At 34.4% G+C, this 24,154-nt stretch overlaps 2 protein-coding genes and 1 long non-coding RNA gene across 6 annotated transcripts; 2 read left to right on the top strand and 1 right to left on the bottom strand.

Annotated features, from left to right (window-relative positions):
* Nucleotides 1-2,980: 2,980 nt before the first annotated feature.
* Nucleotides 2,981-10,514, top strand: LOC129317034 (auxin response factor 19-like). Its single transcript, XM_054961349.1, has 15 exons — nt 2,981-3,646; nt 3,758-3,873; nt 4,324-4,422; nt 4,522-4,578; nt 4,750-4,905; nt 4,978-5,062; nt 5,182-5,272; nt 5,397-5,561; nt 5,740-5,862; nt 6,492-6,567; nt 6,708-6,846; nt 7,057-8,906; nt 9,023-9,213; nt 9,831-9,999; nt 10,084-10,514. Exons 1-14 carry the CDS (start codon nt 3,577-3,579, stop codon nt 9,964-9,966), a joined length of 3,354 nt encoding a protein of 1,117 aa, XP_054817324.1. The 5' UTR covers nt 2,981-3,576; the 3' UTR covers nt 9,967-9,999; nt 10,084-10,514.
* A 629-nt stretch (nt 10,515-11,143) lies between these two features.
* On the top strand, nt 11,144-15,069 carry LOC129284987 (uncharacterized). 2 transcript variants are annotated; one of them, XR_008587048.1, is made up of 2 exons: nt 11,144-11,813; nt 14,235-15,069. It is a non-coding gene; the product is annotated as an uncharacterized LOC129284987 (long non-coding RNA). The 2 variants fall into 2 exon arrangements; XR_008587047.1 differs by lacking the exon at nt 11,144-11,813 and adding an exon at nt 13,493-13,633.
* Nucleotides 12,181-16,948, bottom strand: LOC129284956 (U-box domain-containing protein 35-like). 3 transcript variants are annotated; one of them, XM_054920495.1, is made up of 10 exons: nt 16,595-16,947; nt 16,143-16,261; nt 15,901-16,022; nt 15,587-15,783; nt 15,431-15,485; nt 14,606-14,903; nt 14,287-14,388; nt 13,709-14,137; nt 12,783-13,553; nt 12,181-12,680 (listed from the first exon to the last, which is right to left on the bottom strand). In XM_054920495.1, the coding sequence occupies exons 1-10, from the start codon at nt 16,770-16,772 to the stop codon at nt 12,597-12,599; spliced, it is 2,355 nt and encodes a 784-aa protein (XP_054776470.1). In that variant the 5' UTR covers nt 16,773-16,947; the 3' UTR covers nt 12,181-12,596. The 3 variants fall into 3 exon arrangements, with proteins under 3 accessions (XP_054776470.1, XP_054776457.1, XP_054776464.1); XM_054920482.1 differs by having other exon boundaries at nt 15,901-16,261; nt 16,595-16,948; XM_054920489.1 differs by lacking the exon at nt 16,595-16,947 and having other exon boundaries at nt 15,901-16,528.
* Nucleotides 16,949-24,154: the final 7,206 nt, after the last annotated feature.

Below are 24,154 nucleotides of genomic sequence, written 5' to 3'. Positions count from 1 at the left end.
GACATTTATGTCATTTAGCCTAAAGTAATTATTGATAATGAAGGACCTCATTTTAGAAACATTCCTAGGGCCTTATAAGTAATTAAATTTGTAGTCAAGTTTTTTTTTAGCAATTGTGCTTAAAAAATTAAGGTACCCATTTTAAGTCTTTTTTCATGATTCAAGAGATTTGACATTGAAATTGAATTTAGGAAATCTATAAAGTGCAAGTCATCAAGTGAATACATGTCCTCATTATCTTTTAGACTTTCACAACACTATCGGATTTTAAGTTTACAACTTCCTCTCTAGGGAACAGGGACAATATGTGCCTATATACTCTTTTAACTATAGCCAATGTAAGCTAATAATAGAGCCATATGTCTAAAATATGAAGAATTATGTATGTTGTTAAGAAAATCAGGGAAATTTGAATCAACAATGAATTTTATTGGGTTATCTGAATCATTTAGTAACAAATCAACTATAATCTTAGTGTCCATAAATCCTTTATTAACTTCAGTACCAGTCTCATCACCAATTGAGATAATTTGTCAACAAAATCTTGAAAAACATTGATAGATGCTTCAATATTTATTGCTAGAAGTCTCATGTTTCTTGTTTATGTAAGAAGTTGGCAATTATCTCAAATGCATGAAGAGTTAATGGTGGCAAAAACAATATCTTCTCCCGATCCATCTAAAATAACACAAAGGATTTTCATGAAGTTTCCACCAAGCATAACTTTTCCTCCTAAGGGAAAATGGCTAGATTATGAATTGCTTAACTTTAAAATATCCTTTAAAAGCTTGTCAAGAGCTCTAAAACAAATCTTACACATTATTGGAACCTTATCCTATAACAATAACTTTAATTTAGTGATTAATAACTTTCATTTATATATTGATAATACAGTTGGTCGTAATTTTAATTTGGTCATGCAAATGTGCAATAACGACCATGCTATTATTATCAATTAATTAATTAAGTAATATAAATAATCAAATAATCAACCGTGCACGAATGTATAGAAAGAAAGCAAACAAATGAACTGGCAAAGCAGCAGCCATGTGGGGGTAAGCGCATTTTCGCTCCCACCCAATAATGGAAGGCCACATGAAATTTCAGTCTTGATTGAGGTAATTACGAGTTTATCCTTTTCCACGATTTATTTATTATTTATTTGCCCAGCTACTTATGGTTCCTTTTTTAAAGAGCAATGCAGCTAATCAACGCTTATATCACTGTTTAAAACGGACTCATGATAATATCAGCTAGTCAGGTAAAACAAAACTTCATTGTGACAGTTTGCTTAATCAGTACTTCATTCATTTAAAAATATAAAATATTTTTTAAAAAATTAAATATTAAAAGATATAAAATATTTTTAATTTTAAAATATAATCATTATTTTTTTAAAAAATGTCTCCATTTATAAATAACTTTATATTTATTATAAGGTGTTTAATAAGAATAAATATAGAAAGATAGGATTAGTTTGAAAGTAAGTAACTACTTTATTGAAGGGTAAAATTTAATTAAAAATATCTTATATTTTTAAATGAAGAGAGTAAAACCTTGCACTCTGCTCATGATATATTTCCAGTTTATTGTGGGCAGAAATTTTGTTAAAGGCAATTGCGTGTGTTAAATATTGATAACCTCACAATTTTATCAATATTTTTTTCGTAAAATTTACTATATTGTTTAATAACCACCTGAAGAATAATTTTACATGTTATCATTCTAATAATTTTTTTAAGAATAACAAGATATTGTACCTGCTTCTTTATAAAATTAGTTAGTTTGTCAGTACTAAAAATTCGAATATCGTATTTTTATTGAAATGTGCTAACACGAATTTAAGTTTGTTTAGACAATTTTTGGAATAAGCTATCAAGTCCACATCTTTTCCTATTGAACCTTCTATTCAAAATATGAGTCTTTTTAGAATCTTTTTCATTTTATAATTTAAAATATCACTTATTGACATTTTTTTATTATACCCTTATTTACTCCAACAATTTTAAACAATAGTTATTAAATTTTAGGGACAAATTTGGCAGCATGACCAATATTCTTGTGTATTAATTACATTGCTTAATTTGTGTACATTTTTAAAAGACAAATATTTTCAAATGGAGGAGTAAAAATTAACATGATAATATTAATATCGCAGCATGACTTAGAGAATTTTAATTTAGCGAATTTTGTAAAGTAAATGTTCAAAACATGATGAAGAAAGATGCTACCCCTTTAGATCCTTTCTATAAAACAAATTTATTTTACATAAATTTAAAAATTTAGTTGATGCGTTTAAACTTACTTTTTTATTTTTTTATAAGAAAAATTACTTTTTCTATAATTGCTCTTTGCTAAATATTCTGTTCTCTTTCCCACGCATCCTCTGATTGTCTCTCAATTACTCTATGTATTGCTAAATTGCTATTTTATTGATTTTCTAGATTATTTATAAAACATTTTTATCAAAAATTCTTTTATAAAAACAAATGAGATAATAAAATAATAAAAAAAATTTTAAATCCTTACACTTTACTCACATTTTATTATAAGTTCTTACACTTTATTTTAATATTTTAAATCTCTATATTTTTATTTTTTAATATTTTAAATTTATTTAAAAATATTATATTTTATTTATGAAGAGATTTAAAATATTAAAAGATAAAAATATAAAAACTTAAAACACCTAAAAATATAATAATTTGTTATAAAATGTGAATGATGTATAAAAATTTAAAATTATATTTTAAAAAAAAATGAATACATTTTGTAATATGTGAGAATTTTGGCATTGAGTGGACAATGGAGTGTTGAATGCTGGTCCCACAAAACAAAAAAAAAAACAAAAACAAAAAAGTGTGCTGAATAATTTAACCATGGTTATTAAAAAAAAAAAAAAATGCAACAGTTGTTAACCCTCTTAGCTGCAGAGGTCAACAACTAGATGTCTTATTGTCTAATCAGTGATACTTACAGAGAGAGAGAGAGAGACAGAGAGAGACAGAGAGGGTGCCTAGAGAGAGAGACAGGTTAAAAGGGTCATTGTGAAGGAGCAAGAGACGAGAGGAAAGGGGAGCCAAATGTCTGAACATTGTAGGGAAAAATAGGGGCAAAGCTGCAGCATTTGGTCTCTGAGAAACTTGGCAAGCCTTCTTTTGTGTTGCTTTCCTTGTCGACTCCTGTCCCGCCGACCCACTTTCTCCCTTCTCTAGTTTTCCGGCCAACTCGCCGGCCGGAGCTTAGACGTCCATTCGTTGACTTCCTAATTGGTCATATTACGATAGATTCCCTTTCTATCTGTTCCCTTTTGTTCTTCCTCTCCGTTAAAAGATTCCCAAGCTTTTTGATGTTCCTTTCCTTGATAAATATTATCTTTTCCGTTTTGCTGATCTGACCAAAAGCTGCACATTCCTGCTTACGTATTCTACCTCAAACAGAGCTTTTAAAATCTGGATTGCTGATGGTTGAGCTCTTTGGTCGATAATTTGTTGGATATCTGATTAATCATCGAAGATATGTATTGTTGACACTCTTGACAACTACAGCAGCATATTTCCTAAGAGAGACAAAACAATGAAGATGCAGCCAGACGGTACTGGAGCTGGGGCTGCCTCCGCCGCTGCTGCGCCGAACCCTTGCGAAGGTGAGGACTTTCTCTATTTCCGCTTCTTCTATTTTTTTTTTTTAAATTCGTTTTGGAAATTTTGGTGCAAAAGAAATATTGGTAAATACGAGTGTTGAACATGGGGCGCAGGGGCAGAGAAGAAGAGCATAAATCCAGAGCTTTGGCAAGCTTGTGCGGGGCCGCTGGTGAACCTGCCGCCATCAGGTACTCACGTGGTGTACTTCCCTCAAGGTCACAGTGAACAGGTCAGTTTAATTTTTGTCTGTTGATCTAATCAGCTTCCCTACTTTGTTCCCTCGTGTGCCTGTTTCCTAAATTCTTTCTGCCTTTGGCGTTTTAATTTGTATTTCATAAATTATAACTATGCCCATTGTTCTTGCGCCAGTAATTCATGTATATGCTGATACTAGTTGTTTTGCCGTTCCGTACTCCTTTAGGAGATGCTTCTGTTGTTTACTTTGTTCTAACCAAAACAGTTGATTATGATCCTATATTCAAAGAGAGAGTGAAAGTATTTTGATTCATGAATTCCTTTTAGGTTTGAGGTGGTTCTAAAGCCTAGCGTTCAGTTTGTACGGCCACATAATTGTTATATGGTGCAAGAAACAGTGTGAAAATATATATAATAATTTTAGTGTCCTTTCCTTTTTAGGATGTGCATGCCACTTGAAATGAGTCGTTTCTTCTTGTTTCAGGTTGCAGCATCTTTAAAGAAGGATGTGGATGGTCAGATTCCAAACTATCCAAATCTCCCTTCCAAGTTACTCTGTCTCCTTCTCAGTGTCACCTTGCATGTATGGGGATGTTTCCAGTCGTTATAATCTACACCAAAAACGTATTCTGACTTTCTGTTTCATTTTTTTAAAACAACTAATTAATGGCTGTCTTTACAGGCTGACCCAGAAACTGATGAAGTATATGCTCAGATGACACTTCAACCAGTGCCTTCTGTAAGTGCTATTCATAGTGACCAAATTTTATACTCTTAAGCCACTTTGTGACTTTGATATGCCAAATATAAATGCAAAGCCAGAAAAGTATTTTAATTTATATAAAATAAATGGAATCCTTCTTGTTTCAAAGTCTCCAAACCCACCGACCTTACTATACTATTCATGCAGTTTGACAAGGACGCATTGTTAAGATCTGATCTTGCTCTCAAATCAAGTAAACCACAGCCTGAGTTCTTCTGTAAACAATTGACGGCGAGTGATACGAGTACACATGGAGGTTTTTCTGTCCCACGCCGTGCAGCAGAGAAGATTTTCCCTGCTCTTGTAGGCTTCAATTTATTCCTCAAGCATTGGACCGGAATTTCATGTTTTGATATATTTCTGATTTCTTTTTAGGATTATACTATGCAACCACCTGCACAAGAACTTGTGGCAAGGGATTTGCATGACAATGTCTGGACATTTCGCCATATATATCGAGGTATGATTTTGGCACAGCCATATCTAATTTTAAGCATAAAATATTGTATTATCAGACATTTTCAGTAATTAGCTGACTTTTTCTGTGCTATCAAATTTGCTGGCTTTTTCTGTAACTAGGACAACCAAAGCGACACTTACTTACAACAGGATGGAGTCTATTTGTCAGTGGAAAGAGGCTATTTGCTGGAGACTCTGTTTTGTTTATAAGGTAAGACTAAGTGTAGTAGTTTGATCCTTTTTATCATTTCATTTTGGAGTATTGATTTGAAATACTCTCTTAAAATATTTGATTAATCAGACATCTAAACCTTTTTGTGACTTTCTCTTCGCAGAGATGAAAAGCAGCAGCTTCTTCTTGGTATCAGGCGAGCTCACAGACAACCCACAAATCTATCATCTTCAGTGCTATCAAGTGATAGTATGCATATTGGAATTCTGGCAGCAGCAGCTCATGCTGCTGCAAACAACAGCCCCTTCACTGTGTTTTATAACCCTAGGTTATCATCTTTTTCATTTCGTTTATCTTAAAAACTGAGAAGTTTAATAGATATCCTTTGGTTAGTTTACTGTTCATCTACTCAATCAGATTGCAAAATATATTAATAGCTACTCCTTCAAATGAACTGGCGTTCTGTGTTCCCAAAATTTGAGACTTGAATCTTCTTTGGTGTGCAGGGCTAGCCCGTCAGAATTTGTTATTCCTTTGGCGAAGTACTACAAGGCAGTGTATAGCCACCAAATATCTCCTGGCATGCGCTTCCGAATGATGTTTGAAACTGAAGACTCAGGAACAAGAAGGTGCCTTTTGAGTTTTCATATCAAGAAGTGAAATGTATAGAGTAATAAATAAGAGGCTAAAGCATACATTAGTCTTTTAACTTTACACAACGTTTCATTTTAGTCTCTTAACTTTATAAAGTATGTTTTTAGTCCTCTAACTTTAACATTGTTAGTTTTGTTCCAACAAATTTTTACATTGAATTTTCAAATATTAACAGAACATTTTCAAATGTTGACATATTAAGTTTAATTTTTTTAAAATAATAATGATTGACACAAAAAATAATTATTTGAAATTAACAATGTTAAGGTTAAATGATTAAAAAGATTCTTTACAAAATTAAAGAACCAAATTGAAATCTTATATCAAGTTAGAGTACTAAAAGTATACTTTAGTCTAAATAATAAATGCTGTTTCCCATGATGCTAGTGATGACATGGTTGGTTGCATGATTATAATTTGGAAACTTGGAAGTTGTAAATACTTCATCTTGCAAGTTTACTTCTACCTGATTCTTTTTTTATTTTTATTTTTCCCGTATGATTAGAAATATCATTTTAGATTCCTTGGGTATGTATGTGGCTGGGAATAAATAGTACACCTGAAAGTACTTTTATGACAAATATTGCATTCAATTGTATTTCAGGTATATGGGTACAATTACAGGAATCTGTGATCTGGATCCTGCAAGATGGAAAAACTCACAATGGCGCAATTTGCAGGTATTATTTATTGTATTTTTGGCCTTTGAGAAAAAGATTTTACCATCAATTGGTAGATGATCCTGATTACTCGATTTTCATTATGTATGTGTTTATGTTTAGCACATTCTTTGGTTTCTAACGTGCATTTTTATTGTCAGGTCGGTTGGGATGAATCAACTGCTGGAGAAAGACGAAGTAGGGTTTCAATATGGGAAATTGAACCAGTGACAGCTCCATTTTTCATCTGTCCACCTCCGTTCTTCCGGTCTAAGCGTCCAAGACAACCAGGAATGCCTGGTAAATAATGACTAATGCTAAAATATACAAATTAGATCAAAATAACTTAGGGAAGATTTTTCCTCCAAAAATCCTTTCTTTTCCTAAAAAAATTCCTGGGCTTCATGTTCCCTGACAAACTGTTCTATTGGTTAAGTTTTTTGAATCAAGTCAAACATATCTTCAGTATGATGATTGGAAATTTATAGTTTCTGTTGATGATCTGTGCAGATGATGATCTTTCTGATTTTGATAACCTTTTTAAGCGGATGATGCCTTGGCCTGGTGATGATATATGCATGAAGGATCCTCAGTCACTCCCTGGCCTCAGCTTAGTTCAATGGATGAATATGCAGCAAAATCCTGCTCTGTCTAGCTCATTGCAGCCAAATTACGTGCAGTCCTTGTCTGGTTCTGCTCTGCAAAATCTTCCTAGTGCAGATATTGCCCGTCAGCTGGGATTTTGTGCTCCACAGATCTCTCAGTCAAGCAATGCAGCTTTCAGTCCTCAGAGGTTACTTCAAACCCCACAACAAGTTGATCATCTTCAGAAGATGCCATCTGTGTCTAGCCCATTAGGAACGGTCATGCAGCCACTACAAGTAGGTGATATCACTCAGCAACCTAGACAGAATTTAGGAAATCAAACTCTACCACAGAGTCAAGTTCAGAACCAACTTCTGCATGCTCAAAATATTGTTCAACCTACCAATATACTTCAACAGCAGCAACCATCCATCCAAAACCATCAGCTGCATAGGAACCTCTCCCAGAACCTGTCACAGCCTCAGCAGCAACAGACATTTATGGGTCAGAATCAACAGCAAAATTTTATACAGTCCTCCATGCCTGATCATGTCAATCAACAGATGCAGATGTCTGACAATCAGATTCAGCTTCAATTATTGCAGAAGCTTCAACAGCAACAGCAAACAATCTTGGCGCAGCAGTCCATAATGCAGCAGCCTACTCAACTTAGTCAAATCCAAGACCAGCAGAGGCAACTTTTAGATCCAACTCAGAACTTCTCAAGGGCCCTAACGTCAAGTCAAGTGTTAGAAATTCCTGCCATACTTCAAAACTCACTTCCTGATGGTAACTCTATTCCACATCAGATGACGAAGAATAATGGCCAGACCAGTGTTCAGTTCTCTCATCCATCCCGGCAGACAAAGCTTCAACAACAGCTATCTGGCACACTGTCCGAGATGTCTGAGCATGTGGGATTCCTCCCTGCTCCTACTGCCAACAAACTCTCTGTGGCTGGTGGTAATATATTAACTGGAACAGCTGGAGCAGGGCAGTCTGTAATTACTGATGACATTCCATCTTGTTCCACTTCACCTTCCACTAATAACTGTGCCAATGCACTTCCACATGTGAATTCCCGGATCCATAGGAACACAGCGATAGGGGATGATATGGCTCAATCTGCAGCCACGATCTTAAGTCCTAGTGCCTTAGAGGCCATGTCTTCAAATGCAAGCTTGGTGAAAGATTTTCACCCAAAATCTGAAGTCAAGCCTTCTTTAAATATTTGCAAAAGTCAAAATCAAGGGAATTTTTCCACTCATGCGTACTTAAATGGTGGAGCTGCACAGACAGATTATTTGGATACATCATCTTCTACAACTTCAGTTAGCCTTTCTCGAAATGACACTTGTATGCATCAGAATAACAATCCATTATCTTACAATCCGCAGTCAATGCTGTTTAGAGACAATAATCAAGATGGGGAAATTCAGCTAGATGCTAGGAGCAATGTTCCTTATGGCAATAATATTGATGGTCAATTGGGAATGCCGCTGAATCCAGATTCTCTTTTGATCAAAGGCACAATAGGGCTGGGAAAGGATATGTCAAATAACTTTTCTTCAGGAGGCATGCCTGGTAACTATGAGGATAACAGAGGTGCTCAGCAAGAACTCTCTTCATCAATTGTTTCACAGACATTTGGGGTCCCTGATATGACCTTTAATTCAATTGATCCCACAATAAATGATAGTAGCTTCTTAAATAGGGGTACATGGGCCCCACCTCCTCCCCCACCACAGTTTCAGCGGATGAGAACGTATACCAAGGTTTATTATCACTATTACCATTATTATTTTTCCCAGCGAATCATGCCTCAGATGGTGGATAAGTTTTCTTTTGTTTGTTTTGAATTATTGTTCCAAGCAATTCCTTGTACATATAGGTATACAAACGTGGAGCTGTTGGTAGGTCCATAGACATAACCCGGTATTCAGGTTATGAGGAGCTTAAACAAGACTTGGCTCGTAGATTTGGCATAGAGGGACAGTTGGAGGACTGGCAAAGAATAGGCTGGAAACTTGTTTATGTGGATCATGAAAATGATGTTTTGCTAGTGGGAGATGACCCTTGGGAGTAAGTTCTACCATTCTTCTACTCGGATTTGTCTGCATGCATTTGTGCGTGTTGCTTGTTCATCATCCATTGATAGTCTCCCAACATCTAATTTTTGTTTTGTTCTTTGCATGTAGAGGAAAAGATGGCCATGTTCTTTTGATTTGTGTTGTTTCTTAAGCAGATAATTGAGACGGCCTTGTCTTTTAGGGGGTCAAGTTGAAACGTAATAATGAATACATAATTGAAAAAGGTAATTGTGCATTTAGAGAATGCTTGGTATTGGTCTGACGATCCCAGTCTTGCCTGCGTTTTGAGCACATGGATTCTTAATTTTTGCAAAGAAGGAATCTTCATTTCCTTGTGGAATGGTTGGACTAGCTATTCCTGAAAGTTGGTAATAACTTGATGACTGCTGTATACCTATTCGGCTATTCCCCATCTGTTAATTAACTGGTAAACCTGAATATGGAACAGAGTGCAGTATAATGCAATTCCGTGGCTGGGTAAAGCAAACATTGGAACAGGAATAGTCATGCAATTATGTCTGGCCATTATGTTTAATTTAATCAATTTGCAAAACCACGGTGATTTATGATGGTAATATTTTAACATCTTTACTATTTTGGGTATTTCAGGGAGTTTGTGAACTGTGTCCGCTGCATCAAAATACTTTCTCCTCAAGAGGTGCAACAGATGAGTTTGGATGGAGATTTTGGCAATGGTGGCCTTCCAAATCAGGCCTGTAGCAGCTCTGATGGTGGAAATACCTAAAGGAGTCCAAACATCTGCTAACTATTCTTCCATGTTGGTAACCCGTATTGTTTCTATTTGGTGGGTTTCTGTGGACTTTTTTATCCTGCTGCAGATCTTAAAAACAATCTTTTGCAGTTGGCTCAGTGGACTACGGGCAAATTTGTAGAGCCGTAAGAAGTGGAGTATCTGTTGCTACTTGCTGCCGGTGCGCCAACTGTGGTAATGAATTAAGTATGGAGAGCGCCCTGACAAAGCAATTCAGTTAACTGTTTGAAGCTATGGATTTGAGATGCAGTAGTAAGATTGGCGAAACTGTTCTCAATGCATATAGAATCTCTCTAGTTCAGCGTAGCTTAGAAAGCCAGGTTAAATTATGGCGGCATAGTTAAGGTGTATAAAATTGATTCCTCCCCATATATAGAAGAGAAGGATGGCTTTTTGCATGGGCCTTTGTAATCGTATTCAGTCATGGTCCGTTTATTTCAACTTCAGATTGGCCAAGGAATGGGAATGATGACGTAGGTTGGTTTGTATCAAGGGTGTTCAATGTGAATCCGTTTTGATTAGCCCATTTTTGTCCAGTCATATTGGGATGGGTTGTCCTGACCTGAAAAAACAATCAAGACGGGATATGAGATTACCCTCAGAATGTTCCGTCTCGTCCCAAATATTATATTATATATATATATATATATATATATTTTTTAAAAAATACATTAAATATATTAATTATGTTAATATAATTTATACTTATATTAATTATATTAATTATAATTTTAATATGTGCAATTTTTATTTAAAATTAAAAGTTTTTGTATTGATAATTTTTATTTAGTTTTTTGCAGCACATGGTAATATCTTTTTTTTAAAATATATTAATTATATTAATATAATTTATTTTTACATCAATCTATTTAATAATTTTTATTTATATTATATTTTTTGTTTTATTTTCAGAAGAGTAACTAGTTTAACATATTTTTACTAAAGAAGAATAACTTGATGTTGTGCCTTTCTTATTTTCTTTTGTTGTTTTTAGAGTTTAAAGATCAATTGTAATTATTATCATAATGTGTTACTAACTTATAGTTGTGATTGATGTAATTTAATAATTAATTTTAAATTGTGATGATTTATAGACTCATGTTTTGGTTTTAAATTTTATAAATTATATGGTTTAAAATTTTAATGAATTTATTGTTCGAGTCTTTCTCACATTGTCCAATTTATTAAGGCAGCAAAACATTTTGATCTTGTCTTAGTTTCGTCTTGGTTCTTAATTGAGTCCTAATTTTTTTTTAGGATGAACATGAGATAATTGTGTTCCGATTCAGTTGTGTCCCATGAGCACTTATCCTGTATTCCATGCTGTCCTGTGAACACATGGTTGGCAAAAGTGTTAAAGTTCCTTGCTCTCTTGGAAGTGATGATTCACACAAGCCTGGCAATCGTGATTCATCTAAAAAATGAGATGAATGCTGATTCCTGGACCCAAGAATTATCATTGGCACTGAAAAATCCTTCCTTTAAACTCATTGGCCCCTGCACCTCGACCTTCTCACCTCTGGAACTCTTCTCATGTGGCTTCCACCAAATTTTTAAGCCAAAATCATCCTCGCTATCCAATCTTCTGTGATTTCTTTGTGACATTGATTCGTGTTCCTCTTCCCTGGGCAACCTTGTGCTTGATAGGTTCCTCTTAAATCTCTTTGCTACTTTGTTGATCACTGCTCTGTTTTGGTTAGGAAATGGCGGCGGAGATGCTTTCCCGGGACTCTTCGCTAATTCATTCGAGCGAGTTGAGTTAGTTGATCGATGATTCCTTTCCCCGGGCCAATTCTTGGCATTCGTTCTCTTGCATTCTGGTTCGTATGATGGTTTGTTGATGTATTTTTGTAGATCTAGTCAACGGTGGTTTGAATTTCAATGTAGAGCAGGGTATATAGGGAGTTTTTATTTTATTTTATTAAGGGGCATCTTCATCCTTTTCATCATTTTTATTTATAATATAATAGAAAAAAATAATTTTATTCAAAACATTTTTAATATCGGATCATACAAATTAAAAATGATGATTGCATTCCATTCCTGTATTTTACGAGTCTTTTGGCATGAAAAAAGGACTTTTTAGTGGAAACCCCCCGACATTTAACTTCGAATTAACAAGATTTTAAGAAAAGAGAGGTTAAAAACATTCTTAAAATGTGGCAATAAACTCTTGCGCTTTGTGGATTAAGAAAAGAAGTAAAACCATATTGATACTTGGAATTATAGAATGTTGAACTGGAATGCGGAGTTATGCTGTCCATGGAGCATAATTACTGCCATTCACTAGTTCCCTAGCAACAACCAGCTATCTGAACCACCGCAGTCCCTCTCTCAGCCTTAATTAAGCTAAATAACTAGAAGCTTGGATGACATTGAACGTCAGAATCCATCATAGTTTCTTGCACATCCATGAAATTTGGAACATCTCTTCTTGATTTCTTCGAAGTTACAGTAACATCAAAGATGGCTAAAAGTGGCTGCCCGTTGCTCTATTGTCGTGCTGTGGTCAATCCAGTTTCGTTGTCTTAACTTGTCTCCCAGTGCTGGCCTTTAAACACATTCGTCAGTACTCATCAGCAATTTACCAAATTGCCATACAATCATATTCTCCCCAACGGGGATGTGCTTGAGCGGCTTTCATATACGGAGATTCCAGAAATTGACTGGGAATCATTCAAAACATCCTAGAAGAGAGAAAGTTCAAAGTCGGAAAGTTTCTTGAGGTTTTTGTGGTGTACGAATTATCTAATGATCAGAAAAATGAACAAGTGTGATTAGAGACGTACTTGAACCTTGGAGGTTGTGGAGCTGTTTCTGTTATTGGAGGCGAATCCTGTACTGCGTCCAAACATGACCATCATCGGCATGTTATCCTCGGCAAAGTCCCTCAATATATTGAGCTGAGGTAATACGACTTTTTTAAGATCAGGTCTATCTTTCCTCCTCATTTCCGCACACTGCAGAGCAAGCTTGGCAAACTGTAGGGCCTCCTCTACTGGCCAGTCTTCAAGAGCTGGGTCAAGGATCTCTGTGAAAGTCCCGTTTTCTATAGCTCGCCCAACATGATGAGTCAAACCCATCGGGGGCTTCGCTGTTATCATTTGCAGGAGCATGATCCCCAGCGAGTAAATGTCAGATTTAATTCCAAGCATACCAGTTTGCTGGTACTCTGGGTCAATATAACAGAAAGTTCCAGCAGTTGATGTCATGCGGTACTGAGTTACACTGTCTGCAACTGAAGGAGGGACAAGCCTGGCCAATCCCACATCACTAATCTTGCTGACAAAGTTACGGTCAAGCAAAATGTTGGCAGGTTTTAAATCACGATGAACTAGTGGTTCTGGTCTTGTCTGATGAAGGAAAAGGAGGCCGGTGGCGATCTCTACAGCTATTCGAAATCTTAACTGCCAGGGAAGAGGTGGCAAGTGGCGTTTCCGGAAGAGGCAGTCCTCCAAACTTCCATTAGCCATGTATTCATACACAAGGCACCCATACTCTGGGCATGCTCCAAGGAGGAGAACCATGTTTGGATGACGAATGCAACTCAACACTTCAACCTGCAATGCCAAACTATATTATGAATAACAACGAGATACATATGAACGAAATCTTGACCATGCTGACTCCTAGAAAACTGGTAGATGCAATTCTCAATGATTTAGTAATCTACTTTTTCCTAAGCTGAAGATGTTGTTCTGGCCATTTTTCTTACCTCCTGCTGAAACTGTGACCTTCCTTGAGCTGCATCTGGCCTTAAAACTTTCACTGCAACTGGCGTGAGATCTAGTTCACACCTATATACAGGCCCATACCCTCCTTCCCCGATCTTGAGCGAGTCCGCAAAACATTCTGTTGCTTCTTCGATTTCCTCAATAGTATATCTTCTGTACCTGGCACTACCTTGTGAAAAAGTATCTGGTGTCTTCTTTTTCTGCTCAGATTCTTTCAGGGCTTTCATCTCTGCATTCAATCTTTTTTGTGCCTCCAGTTCCGCAATTTTCTTGGATGCTTCTGCTGCCTCAATGGCAGCTCTACACTTTGCTTTCTCCCTCTCTGCAAGTGCCAATGCTGCTTCTTCAGACATCCTTGCCTCTTCTAATTTCTTTTGCTCTTCTAATTTCCATCGTTGTAGTTCCATTGCCTGTCGGATGTAACTGTTAGTTTCTATAATTTTTGTTTCCCGAATAAAGTTCCCGATTTAATCTCTTAATTCTTTCTTTTTAATAACTATTCGGCAGGATTACGGTATTCTCGGAGCATGTAACAACTTAACTAAAATCTGTAAGCTACCTTCTGCCTTGCTGTAAGAGCTTCCTTGCAAGCTGTGCTGTACATTTCCATCGTTTGCTTCAGTTCGAGCTTCAATCTTCTCATCTCGGCTTCCATATCATCCTATTATTTCAAGAAGAGCTTCATAATTAATTCCTTTCCTGGGAGGCATGAATGAGTACATTTTTTAAGAGTACGACCGACAGAGAGCCATTGAAAATTGGACAGCTAAGGTATGAAGATCAAGTTGCAATAACCCGTTAGTATTCGGGCATGTTAATATAGTACGGTAGGTTAGTCCAACAAATTGTTCATGTTTTATCCTTGACGTTGTCCTTACCGATAGGGACAATCTTGAGGATGACCCCCCACTGTCTTGCGAGCTGAATGAAAAGTCACCCTGGGAATAGTTCATGTCAATTGACCTGGCCCCTGAGAAAGATGACTCGGAGCTTCTGCCATCAAAATCTGAGCTGTTGGAAAGTCGAGGGGCCATTCCGGGTTCGAGATCATCAAACATCGAAGGAAGCATCCTTTCGATGCTTGGCCTTCCGCTGCTCACAAATGATATATCAGAGTCAGGGATTGAGGATTCGTACGGTTTGTAGCTTGATCTGCCACCTCTTGTGAATGGTGATCTGTCCACAGATTATCCAGTTAGTCCTTTCACAAGTTCTTTAATCTATGTAAATCTCCATTTCAGCACACACTGGCATTTGTAATTTAACATTCAACAATTTCTATGAATGACATTTACTACTGCCTTTATGGATGCATAAAGATCATTTTATATGCGTGTTCTAATTTTTTTCACAATCATCGCCTTCTTAAGAGTTGATTATGCCTGATCTGGATAAATTATCCTCCGTCACTTAATGTCCGAAATAGCCTGGATATAAAGCAATGAGGCCAAGCTGTCCGCCCATTACCCCCCTTTCCCGGGCTTCCGTCAGGGTAGGCTTGACTACAGACACAAATCATAGCAATGTATGCGGGCTATTTGCATGCAAGGAACTGAAGATATGCTGGTAAGAGAAGCCGTGATACATGTCAAGTTTGTGAAACTGATCCATTTTACTAATCATCATCGAAGATTAACTAGTGCTAAGTTTCCCCTGTTATTATGAGGCATACTTCTTCCCTAGACAGGTACATTAGAACTCACTTGATGTCGTCATCACCCGGTAGGGGGCAGGCGCCATATGCTAACCGCTCTGCTGCTGTAACAGATGCAAGTAGATAAAACCTTTTATAAGCAAAAGCAATGGAATTAATAAGCCAAAGCGAGCAGGAATCGGCATGACACAGATATAGAACGTACACCGCGGCGTTGCGAGTTGGGTTTCTAGCCGCTGGGTGGACTGTTGCTGCAATGCGTTACGAGGTGTAGGTTTGGCTGGTATTGGAGCAGAAGCTGCTCGTACAGATGAGATTCTTCCTTTAGAAATGACATACACAGTGCAGAATGGCGGTGCCCCCTTTGACACAAGGCTTGGAACATCGGTTGTCCTAAATCTTCTGTCGTGAACATCAAGTTCAACAAACAGATGATGTTATAGTTGAAACCGCGATATTTTATCAATTAAGCTTACATAGCTGCTTGCTCTAGAGAGGCGGGTAGGAAAAAATCATTACCTTACAATACCACTCCTTGATGGTGCCCCAAGTACCAGAAGCTCAACTGAATGCGCAGAAACACATTCTATTAATGCTTTTGCTATGTCCGTGTCTTCCAATAAGACTTCTTTACATTGTACCTGTTGCAAATAGTACTTAGTGGGAGAGAGAAAACTGAAAAGGCTTATATTGGCCGTGTTTCTTTCCTTGAATCTATTGTTGAAAGATAACATGGAGAAAGGCGTTGCGTTGCAGCTTACGCTTTTTCTATTGCAGAAAACACGGAAAGACGCAAAAAGCTCCCTGGATTCGTGGTCGACTTGCTGCTTGTATGCTCTTGCCACGTCATCGTTCGAATCGATTGTTACAAGGCTTCCCGCTGCATTCGGAATAGGAAAAACAAGAATTGAAATTATCATGTGAACCAAAATGGCTGCATGCATGGTGGGTTTTTATTTATAAACGTATGCTGAAACACAAAAGCTTTGTTTTGTTTGCCAGAAAATTAAGCATGTATGGATTATATATATCGTGGTCAGCATTATGCTGTGGGTCTCTAAGTATGATCGCTCTTTCACCACATCTTTATTATTGCATGCATTTGAATCTATTGGCGAGCCAAAAGCACCGAGCTTAAGCGATAGAGAAAAAATATAGAATGCGAGATTGATAGATTTCCTAGTTTAAGAAAGGGAAAAAGAGAAAGACTTACTTGTTGTAGGGATGGAAGACGCCCTTGGTCTGACATGGAGTAGGAGGATACATTGATCTTTGGGAACAAGATTATCGACGGCCCATTTTGCAGCAAGCTGGCTTGTCTTGTTATTCTCAACAGCCACAGCAACCACACGTCCTGCACCCAACTTCTTCTCAGGAATTATTCTTGACATCCTCCTGGATTAAAATTGACACGAGAGAGCAGCAGCTCAAACGGTTCAAGAATATTAAAAAGATTCTCCTTAACACGCAGCCCTCTGGCTCTTGTTTTTTCTTTTACCAATGTGAAATGAGATATTCTGTCAGATGTTCTTCCACAACCTAAATAGTAGTCCGGCAAAACTTCCTTGTTCTATTTTTAGATATTTTGTTGGAACTAAACTCCTAAGTGCCATTGCGGTGGCAATTCATTTTATTACATAGCTTGCAGCTTGCCAATTCAGTTTTATTATAGCTTACAGTTTGTCATTGCTTCCATAATTAGAATTCACAAAAGATATTCTAAGAATAAACTTTCTGTGCAAAGGATTTAATCATCGAGACCTTCTTATTTTAAAAATATATACGGATCAAATTTATCAAAAGTTGTACAAGACGAAGTGGCAAACATCTCTGTTTTCTATATTCCATTTGTACATGCCTCTTCTTTAAGTTTAAAAGTTTTAGATCACTCCACTTGATTTCTTTTTGACTAAATTACCCTTCTTCAATACAAATATTTAATTAATAATATTTTTAACAAACATTTTTTTATAATATTTTTAAAAGCTAGATTATGACGTGTAAAAATTATTTGATGATTTATTATTATGTGCATATTAAAAAAATGAAATGAAATGTTTCATTGCAAAATCTATTATTCCAAAAAACTATTGTATTTTTAAGTGATTTTAAAAATTAATAACTAATTTTGAAACTATATAAGTAAAAAATGTTACATAATATCAAAAATTTTAAAAGTAAAAACTAAATAAAAATATAATTGAAATTTTTTTTTCCGAAGTGGTCAAGGTCGTAATTGACATTTGCCTTGCTGGTTTAATTTCAACATTAAAAAAAATTAAATGTTTAAATTTCTTTCAGATCAGCACCGTAGCCTTTTGGGACAAAGATTAGCATTGTAGATGTACCATGCTAAATGACGGGATTTAATAAAGATAAAGATATAGATAAAGACAAGGATACTTTCTTCTCATTGGACTTGACTCTTAATATTTTAATTTTTAAGTTATTCAGCTTTTCATATTAGACTACATAATTTTAAACTGCACATTGTCATAAAACAAAAGATTAATGTTTAATTTTATCTATATACTTATTTTTTAAAAGTATGGGCACCTTATACATTTAAGTGGGATAGTTTTACTCTTGAATTATTTTTTAAAGGAGTAAAAAATTCTTTTTGTCAATCAACCATTAATTTTTTCATTTTATACTGATATAACATGTGCATAAAGTCCACACACAATGACATATAAAACTTTGACTATGTTATTTGGTACTAATTTGCCTTTAAATTTTTTTTAGGAGTGTGGAGTACCCTAAAATTTTTTTTAGAAATACTGATCATCCTAAAATCTTGTTAAAATAAAATTTAATAAATATTATTAGAATATTAAGTATTTTAATATTTAATAATTTAAATACTATTATTTAAAACATTACACCACCCAATTTAATATTTTAATATTTTATAATTTTGTATTAAAAATAAAGGGAATGAATCTCCAAATTAATGAAGGGTTTTTATTTCCCATCTCTCCTTTTTTTTTCTTGCTAAGTAACTTTTTCATAATACATTAATGGAATAAACGATATCTTTTAAATAAACATTTTTGTTAGCATATTGTTAGTCTTGATTTGTCATGTTTTTTATTTTACTCCTAACGTTGCAATATACAAAGAGTATTAAATTTAAATAGTATAATATTTTGGAGAAAGATCGTTCGTTGACAAAAAAAATTATAGAAAATAACCTAAAAAATATAAGTAAGTTTCAATAAGCATAGAAGGTGTAACAATTTAGACATTATATCGAAGAGAAAATTGAAGATCGATATATAAAAAATAAAAAGTCATTGATAAATTTATAAAATGCCAGTTTGAGTTGTTAATATTTAAAAAGTAATTTATAAATTTTGAATAAATATTTATAAATAATAATATTTAAATTATTAAATATGAAAATATTTAATGTTTTGGCAACAATTATTAAATTTTATTTTCATAATACTTCAATGTACCCAGTGCTTCTAAAAAAGATTTTAAGATGCCTAGCACTCCTAAAAAATGAGTTTAGGAGCAAATTAGCATTAAAGGATTTGATCAGAGTTTTACCTGTCACTGTGCATGGGCCTCATGCACATGCCACATCAATAGAAAATGGTAAGTTAATGGATTCCTAACAGAAGGGCTTTTTAGGGCCTAAAAAAATAATGTCCCCAACGTTCTTAAAAAACAAGTACATAGGCAAAATTGAACCTTGACCTTGAAAGAAAACTCACCTTTTTATTGGAAAGTAAAATTTTTACTTCAACTTATTGTTATAATATCTCATAAATTTTAATCAATTTTCTCAATTTAGATTAACAGCCGTAAATCTCATAGTATGTGTCATGCTATTCATCTGTAAGGCCGAATATCATACTACAAAATTCAAATGATGAAATATAGGATAATGGTTATTTAAGAAAAGTTGTCGAGTGCCCTCGTTCTTGCACTATATGATTTTCACAAGTGCTTTGAGATTACATGTGATACCTTGGGTGTAGGAATTGGAGGCCTCCTTAGCCAAGAAGGCTACCTGATGGTATTCTTTAGTGAAAAACTCAATGAGGCAAGGCAAAGGTACTCAACATATGATAAGACATTATATGCCATTGTCTGTTCACTTGAGTATTGGAAGTATTATCTCTTACTTGAATAATTTTGTTTTGTATTCAGACCATCAAGCACTTAAATGCTTAAGCTCTCAAAAGCACTTAAATGCCAAACATGTTAAGTAGGTTGAATTTATGCAAGCATTCACTTTTGTTGTAAAATATCGAGCTGGAGTCAAGAACAAGGTAGTTGATGCTTTGAGCAAGAGAGTCCACCTTCTAAATACATTAACTATTAGTATGGTAGGATTTGAGAGACTGAAGTATGATTACGCCTCTTGCCCTGACTTTAAACTCATATATTAAGAAGTTAATGATGGCTATCATTGTGAACATGTAGACTTCTTAGTCCTTGATGGGTAACTATTTTGAGGCTTTAAACTATGTATCCCTCACACTTTGATGCGTGATTTTCTCATATGTGAATTACATACTGGCAAGTTAATTGGACATTTTGGGATCTAAAAAACTATAGCCTTAATAAAGGATAAGTTTTACTAGCCCTCCCTTAAGTGAGTTGTTAGGCTTTTAGCTCAATGTTGCACATGCCTTATTTCTAAGGCGAAAAAAAGAAATACAGTGTGGTATACATCCTTACCAATTCTTGAGGCACCTTGAAAGGATATTATTATGAACTTTGTATTAGCTTTACCAATGATAGTCTGAGGGCACGATTCTTTATAGTCATCATTAATCGATTCTCAAAAAATGGCTCACCTCATAGCATGTAGCAAGACCACCGATGCCTTCTATCTTGCTAAGCTATTTTTTTCGAGAGATTGTTCATCTTCATAAGTTATCCACATATATTATTTTGGATAAGGATGTCAAATTGGTTAGTTATTTTTGGAAAACCTTTTAGAAGCTCTTTGGTACCCAATTAAAATTCTCCTTTGCCTTCCTTCTTCAAACTAGTGGTCAAATTAAAGTCACTAATAGTCATTTCAGTGACCTACTCAAGAGTCCAGTCGATGATAAACCAAAAAATTAAGATTTGGTATTACTAGTCATAGAGTTTGCTTATAATAATTAGGTTAATCAGTCCATTGGCAAGAGTTCATTTCAGACAAGGGTATAACCCCAAATAGCCTATTGACCTCTTACCTATCCTCTTACGACCCGTACATTTAAACTAACCAAAGCTTTTGCCCATTTCCTTCACAACATTGATGCTGAGATTAGGGGTAAGTAAGCAATGAGTAATGACACATATAAATTAACTGCCAATGCACACTACCATTCCCAAGAATTTGATGTTGGAGACTATATTATGACTTGCATACATCTAAATCACTTCCGAAGAAATTCACTCAAAAAGTTACATGTTCATGCTTTTAGCCCTTTTCACATCGCTAAAAAATTAAGGCCCAATGCTTATTTGCTAGATTTTCCTCCAAACATGTCTATCAGTCTAGTATTTAATATTGAGGATCTTGTTCCTTACCAGAGTATTTTTAAGCCACTCCCTTGCTAGTACATAGTCCTATCATGCCTTAATTCCATCATTGCCCATCATTACACCATTTGTTGTCATGGATAAACAGATGATTGTAACTCAAATAGGTCATGTCCAATAATACCTTATTCCTTGAAAGGGTCATTTTGATTTAGACGCCATGTGGATCACTGCAGAGGAGTTTCACACAATTGACTTCACTTTATTTGACCATTACCAACTATTTACCTCTCCGATAGATAATTCTTTCAACTGGGAGAGAAATATGAAAATTATATTTGATTTAATTTGATTTAGGGTTTATTAAGATTTGATTTAGTATCTAGGGATTTTTCTTTAGTATCTTAGATTCATTTTATTTTTAAATATTCTCTCAACTAAAATTAGATATTTAAACTAACTAGATACTTTATCATCATCTTTTAAATTATGATTAGATTTAGATTTAGATTTATTATTATTTTATTATATATAGGGCTCTATAAATAGCCTTAAGGTTCTTCAATTATATTAAGTTTGATATTTAAATAAGAGTTATATAGTTTTCTCTTCCTTCTCCCTCCTCTTTCTTATTTCACATCAATTTGGTACCAAAGCTTAGTTCCACCTCTCTTCCCTATGTTGCTTTTCTAGTTGAGATTTATAAAATAACCTAAACCTTCCCTAAAGCCACAACTCATCATATAGAATATTTGAAGGATAATTTTCAATCCATATATTCATGATTTTATATGGGATATTATCATGAATGCCCATGTAGGGAGTGCTAAAATTAGTATGGCACCCCACTTCGACATGTTGGGTATCCACAATATAACGAAGGCTACCAGAGGAAAATAATTGAAGAACAATGACAATATTTGTATGCATATGACCAATAGTGTGGTTATGAAACACGTCACAGGGTTGAATATGCATGCCAGATTGCTGAGGATGAAAGTTTTGATGCTAAATTCGAAAGGCAAATGACTAAGGTCAAACACCATAATGTTGAATCCGATGTTGAATTGAAACATCAAATTCAAGAAGGTGCATGTTTAACTGAAAAAATAAAGAAGAGTTTCTAAACATTTTTAGAATCACTAAATTAGTAGAAACAAGCAATCAAGCAAGAGAAAGTTAAAACTCCTACCTTAAATTGAAAGGAATCTATAGTAACCCTTATGGAACCTAATCATAAGAGTGATCTATCCATTCCAGCACTTGTATCATTACATGCTATATTAAAGACCCTACTAAAAGCTCCTCTACTTCCTGTGCAAATGGTACCTTCCCAAGTTGTGATCAGCCAGAAACAATCTCACCTTGCTATAGATTCACCTCATCGATAAGCTGTACTTGCCAAGAATGTCCTGGCATTTAATGAGAAGCTTCAACAATATCTTGTCTATTGGAGAGGATTCCCAAAATATTCTTGTAATCAAGTTCATCTTCCACATGATTTACTCCATCGCTACCTCACTTGCTAGAATGGATTTCTAGATTGGTGCACCTAACTTAGATTTTATCCCACCCGTCCATCCCCAACTAAATTGTGCCTCAAGACGAGTTCTTCAAGTAAGGGAGAAATGATGGAATATGGGATAATGGTTAATTATGATAATTAAGATTTATCTAAGATATTAGGATTATCCATTAGGGATATTTAAATATAGATATTTATCTATTAAAATTAGGATTTATTATTTTATTTTATCGTTATCTTAGATATCGTTATTTTTAATATTAGATTTAGATTTAAGATTTGGGAGTTGAATTTAAATTATTATTATTTTATTATTTTCAGAGCTCTATAAATAGAGTTAAATTTTTATTTATATTTAACTTTAAGTATTATTGAATAAGAGTTTTTTGAGAGTTTTGGCATTCTCTCTCCTTTCTCTTTCATATTTCTTGTTTCACATCACCATGTTACTTTCAGATCTTGCTATGCTTCCTCTTTTCACCCTTTTTGCAAATTGTTCCGTCTCAAAAGCCTATTTCCTTAGGCCATGATTGTATCATAGAATTGTAAGAAAGGTAATGAACTCAGACATGAAATTGTCTCATTAACTTGTTTAGTATGCTTGAATTGCTTTTTTAAAGAAATTTGATTTCATCAAAATTGATGGAATTCAATTCCATTACAAAGGTCATGGAATCCACTAACTCAACATGGAATTAACTTATGTGTTCTTAAAAAAAAAGATATTTTGAATTTTAAAAGTACATTCTTTATTTTTTGACTGCTAAGTTTTTCATTAAAAAAAATGAAATAAAGGTATTTGGGCTTTTTATTTTGAATACATATATTTATTAAAATTATATTAAGATTCTATTTTCATACCAAACATACTTTTAAAACTCAATTCAATTTTATTTCCAATTTCGATTCCATAAAAAACTCTTCTATCATATCAAATGGGGCCTAAGTGCTTATTAAAGTTGCTTTAACATTTTGAAAAATGTCCATTTATCATTAAGCATTATTGATTTCATTTAATTTCTTGCTAACCTAAAATATCCCTTTCTTTAATACTCCCTCTGATAAAAAAATATAAGTATCTTCTTTCAACTAATCTTGGTTCAAAATATAAACAATCTAATACATGTAATTTTTTTTTTTCATTTTACCCTTATCATATATTTATTAACCCAAATCGCTATATAAAGTTATCTTTCACTCATCGTGAAGTGCATTAATAATTGAGACTAAAGGATAAAAGGAAAAAATAATTTATAGTTTTATGAAAATAAGGACTTATTGGTATGCAATTTTTTTTAAAAAAAACTGCTTATATTTTAAATAGAAGGGAGTCCATAAAAGGATCATTCTCACTAGACTCCCTTCATATGTCTCCCCCTCCCCCTTCTCACTTTCTTTGCCAAAACAGACCTATATGGGGAGGGACGTTGTAATGTTAACTTTTTTTATTAAGTTTTTGTTATATCCAAACATAAATTATGTTATAATAATTTATTTTTAACTAAATTTAAATTCACAAACTTTAATTTGTTCAAATTCGATTTTAAACAGAAGACAACCATCGATATTTTGAGAACTATACCACAACGGTCGATTTGACCAGTTAAATTAGGAATTAGGAATTGGTTTTGAGTCCAGTCCCATTATGACAGCATTTTTTTCTTTTTTGAAATTTTAATACATACCGGTTGAACCAAACAAATAGTTTTAATTTTTTTAAAATTTTAATTTATATTTCTAAACTACAATTTATAC

This window comes from Prosopis cineraria, unplaced genomic scaffold (assembly GCF_029017545.1).
Source record: "Prosopis cineraria cultivar Desert tree isolate PC_DT_omini unplaced genomic scaffold, ASM2901754v1 PC1, whole genome shotgun sequence".
In the NCBI taxonomy this organism is placed as follows: domain Eukaryota; kingdom Viridiplantae; phylum Streptophyta; class Magnoliopsida; order Fabales; family Fabaceae; genus Prosopis; species Prosopis cineraria.
Note: the sequence above shows the minus strand (reverse complement) of the source record. Positions and strands in the feature narration are given on the sequence as shown.

What these genes read in the sequence shown, in the direction of transcription:
- LOC129317034 (XM_054961349.1), top strand. Translation starts at nt 3,577, where the DNA reads ATGAAGATGCAGCCAGACGGTACTGGAGCTGGGGCTGCCTCCGCCGCT. An exon ending in CACTTCAACCAGTGCCTTCT is followed by an intron (nt 4,579 to 4,749) that starts GTAAGTGCTATT and finishes CTATTCATGCAG; the next exon opens with TTTGACAAGGACGCATTGTT. An exon ending in GGATGAGAACGTATACCAAG is followed by an intron (nt 8,907 to 9,022) that starts GTTTATTATCAC and finishes TTGTACATATAG; the next exon opens with GTATACAAACGTGGAGCTGT.
- LOC129284956 (XM_054920482.1), bottom strand. Translation starts at nt 16,772, where the DNA reads ATGTCAAGAATAATTCCTGAGAAGAAGTTGGGTGCAGGACGTGTGGTT. An exon ending in CTCTTACAGCAAGGCAGAAG is followed by an intron (nt 14,138 to 14,286) that starts GTAGCTTACAGA and finishes TACATCCGACAG; the next exon opens with GCAATGGAACTACAACGATG. An exon ending in GGTCACAGTTTCAGCAGGAG is followed by an intron (nt 13,554 to 13,708) that starts GTAAGAAAAATG and finishes TTGGCATTGCAG; the next exon opens with GTTGAAGTGTTGAGTTGCAT.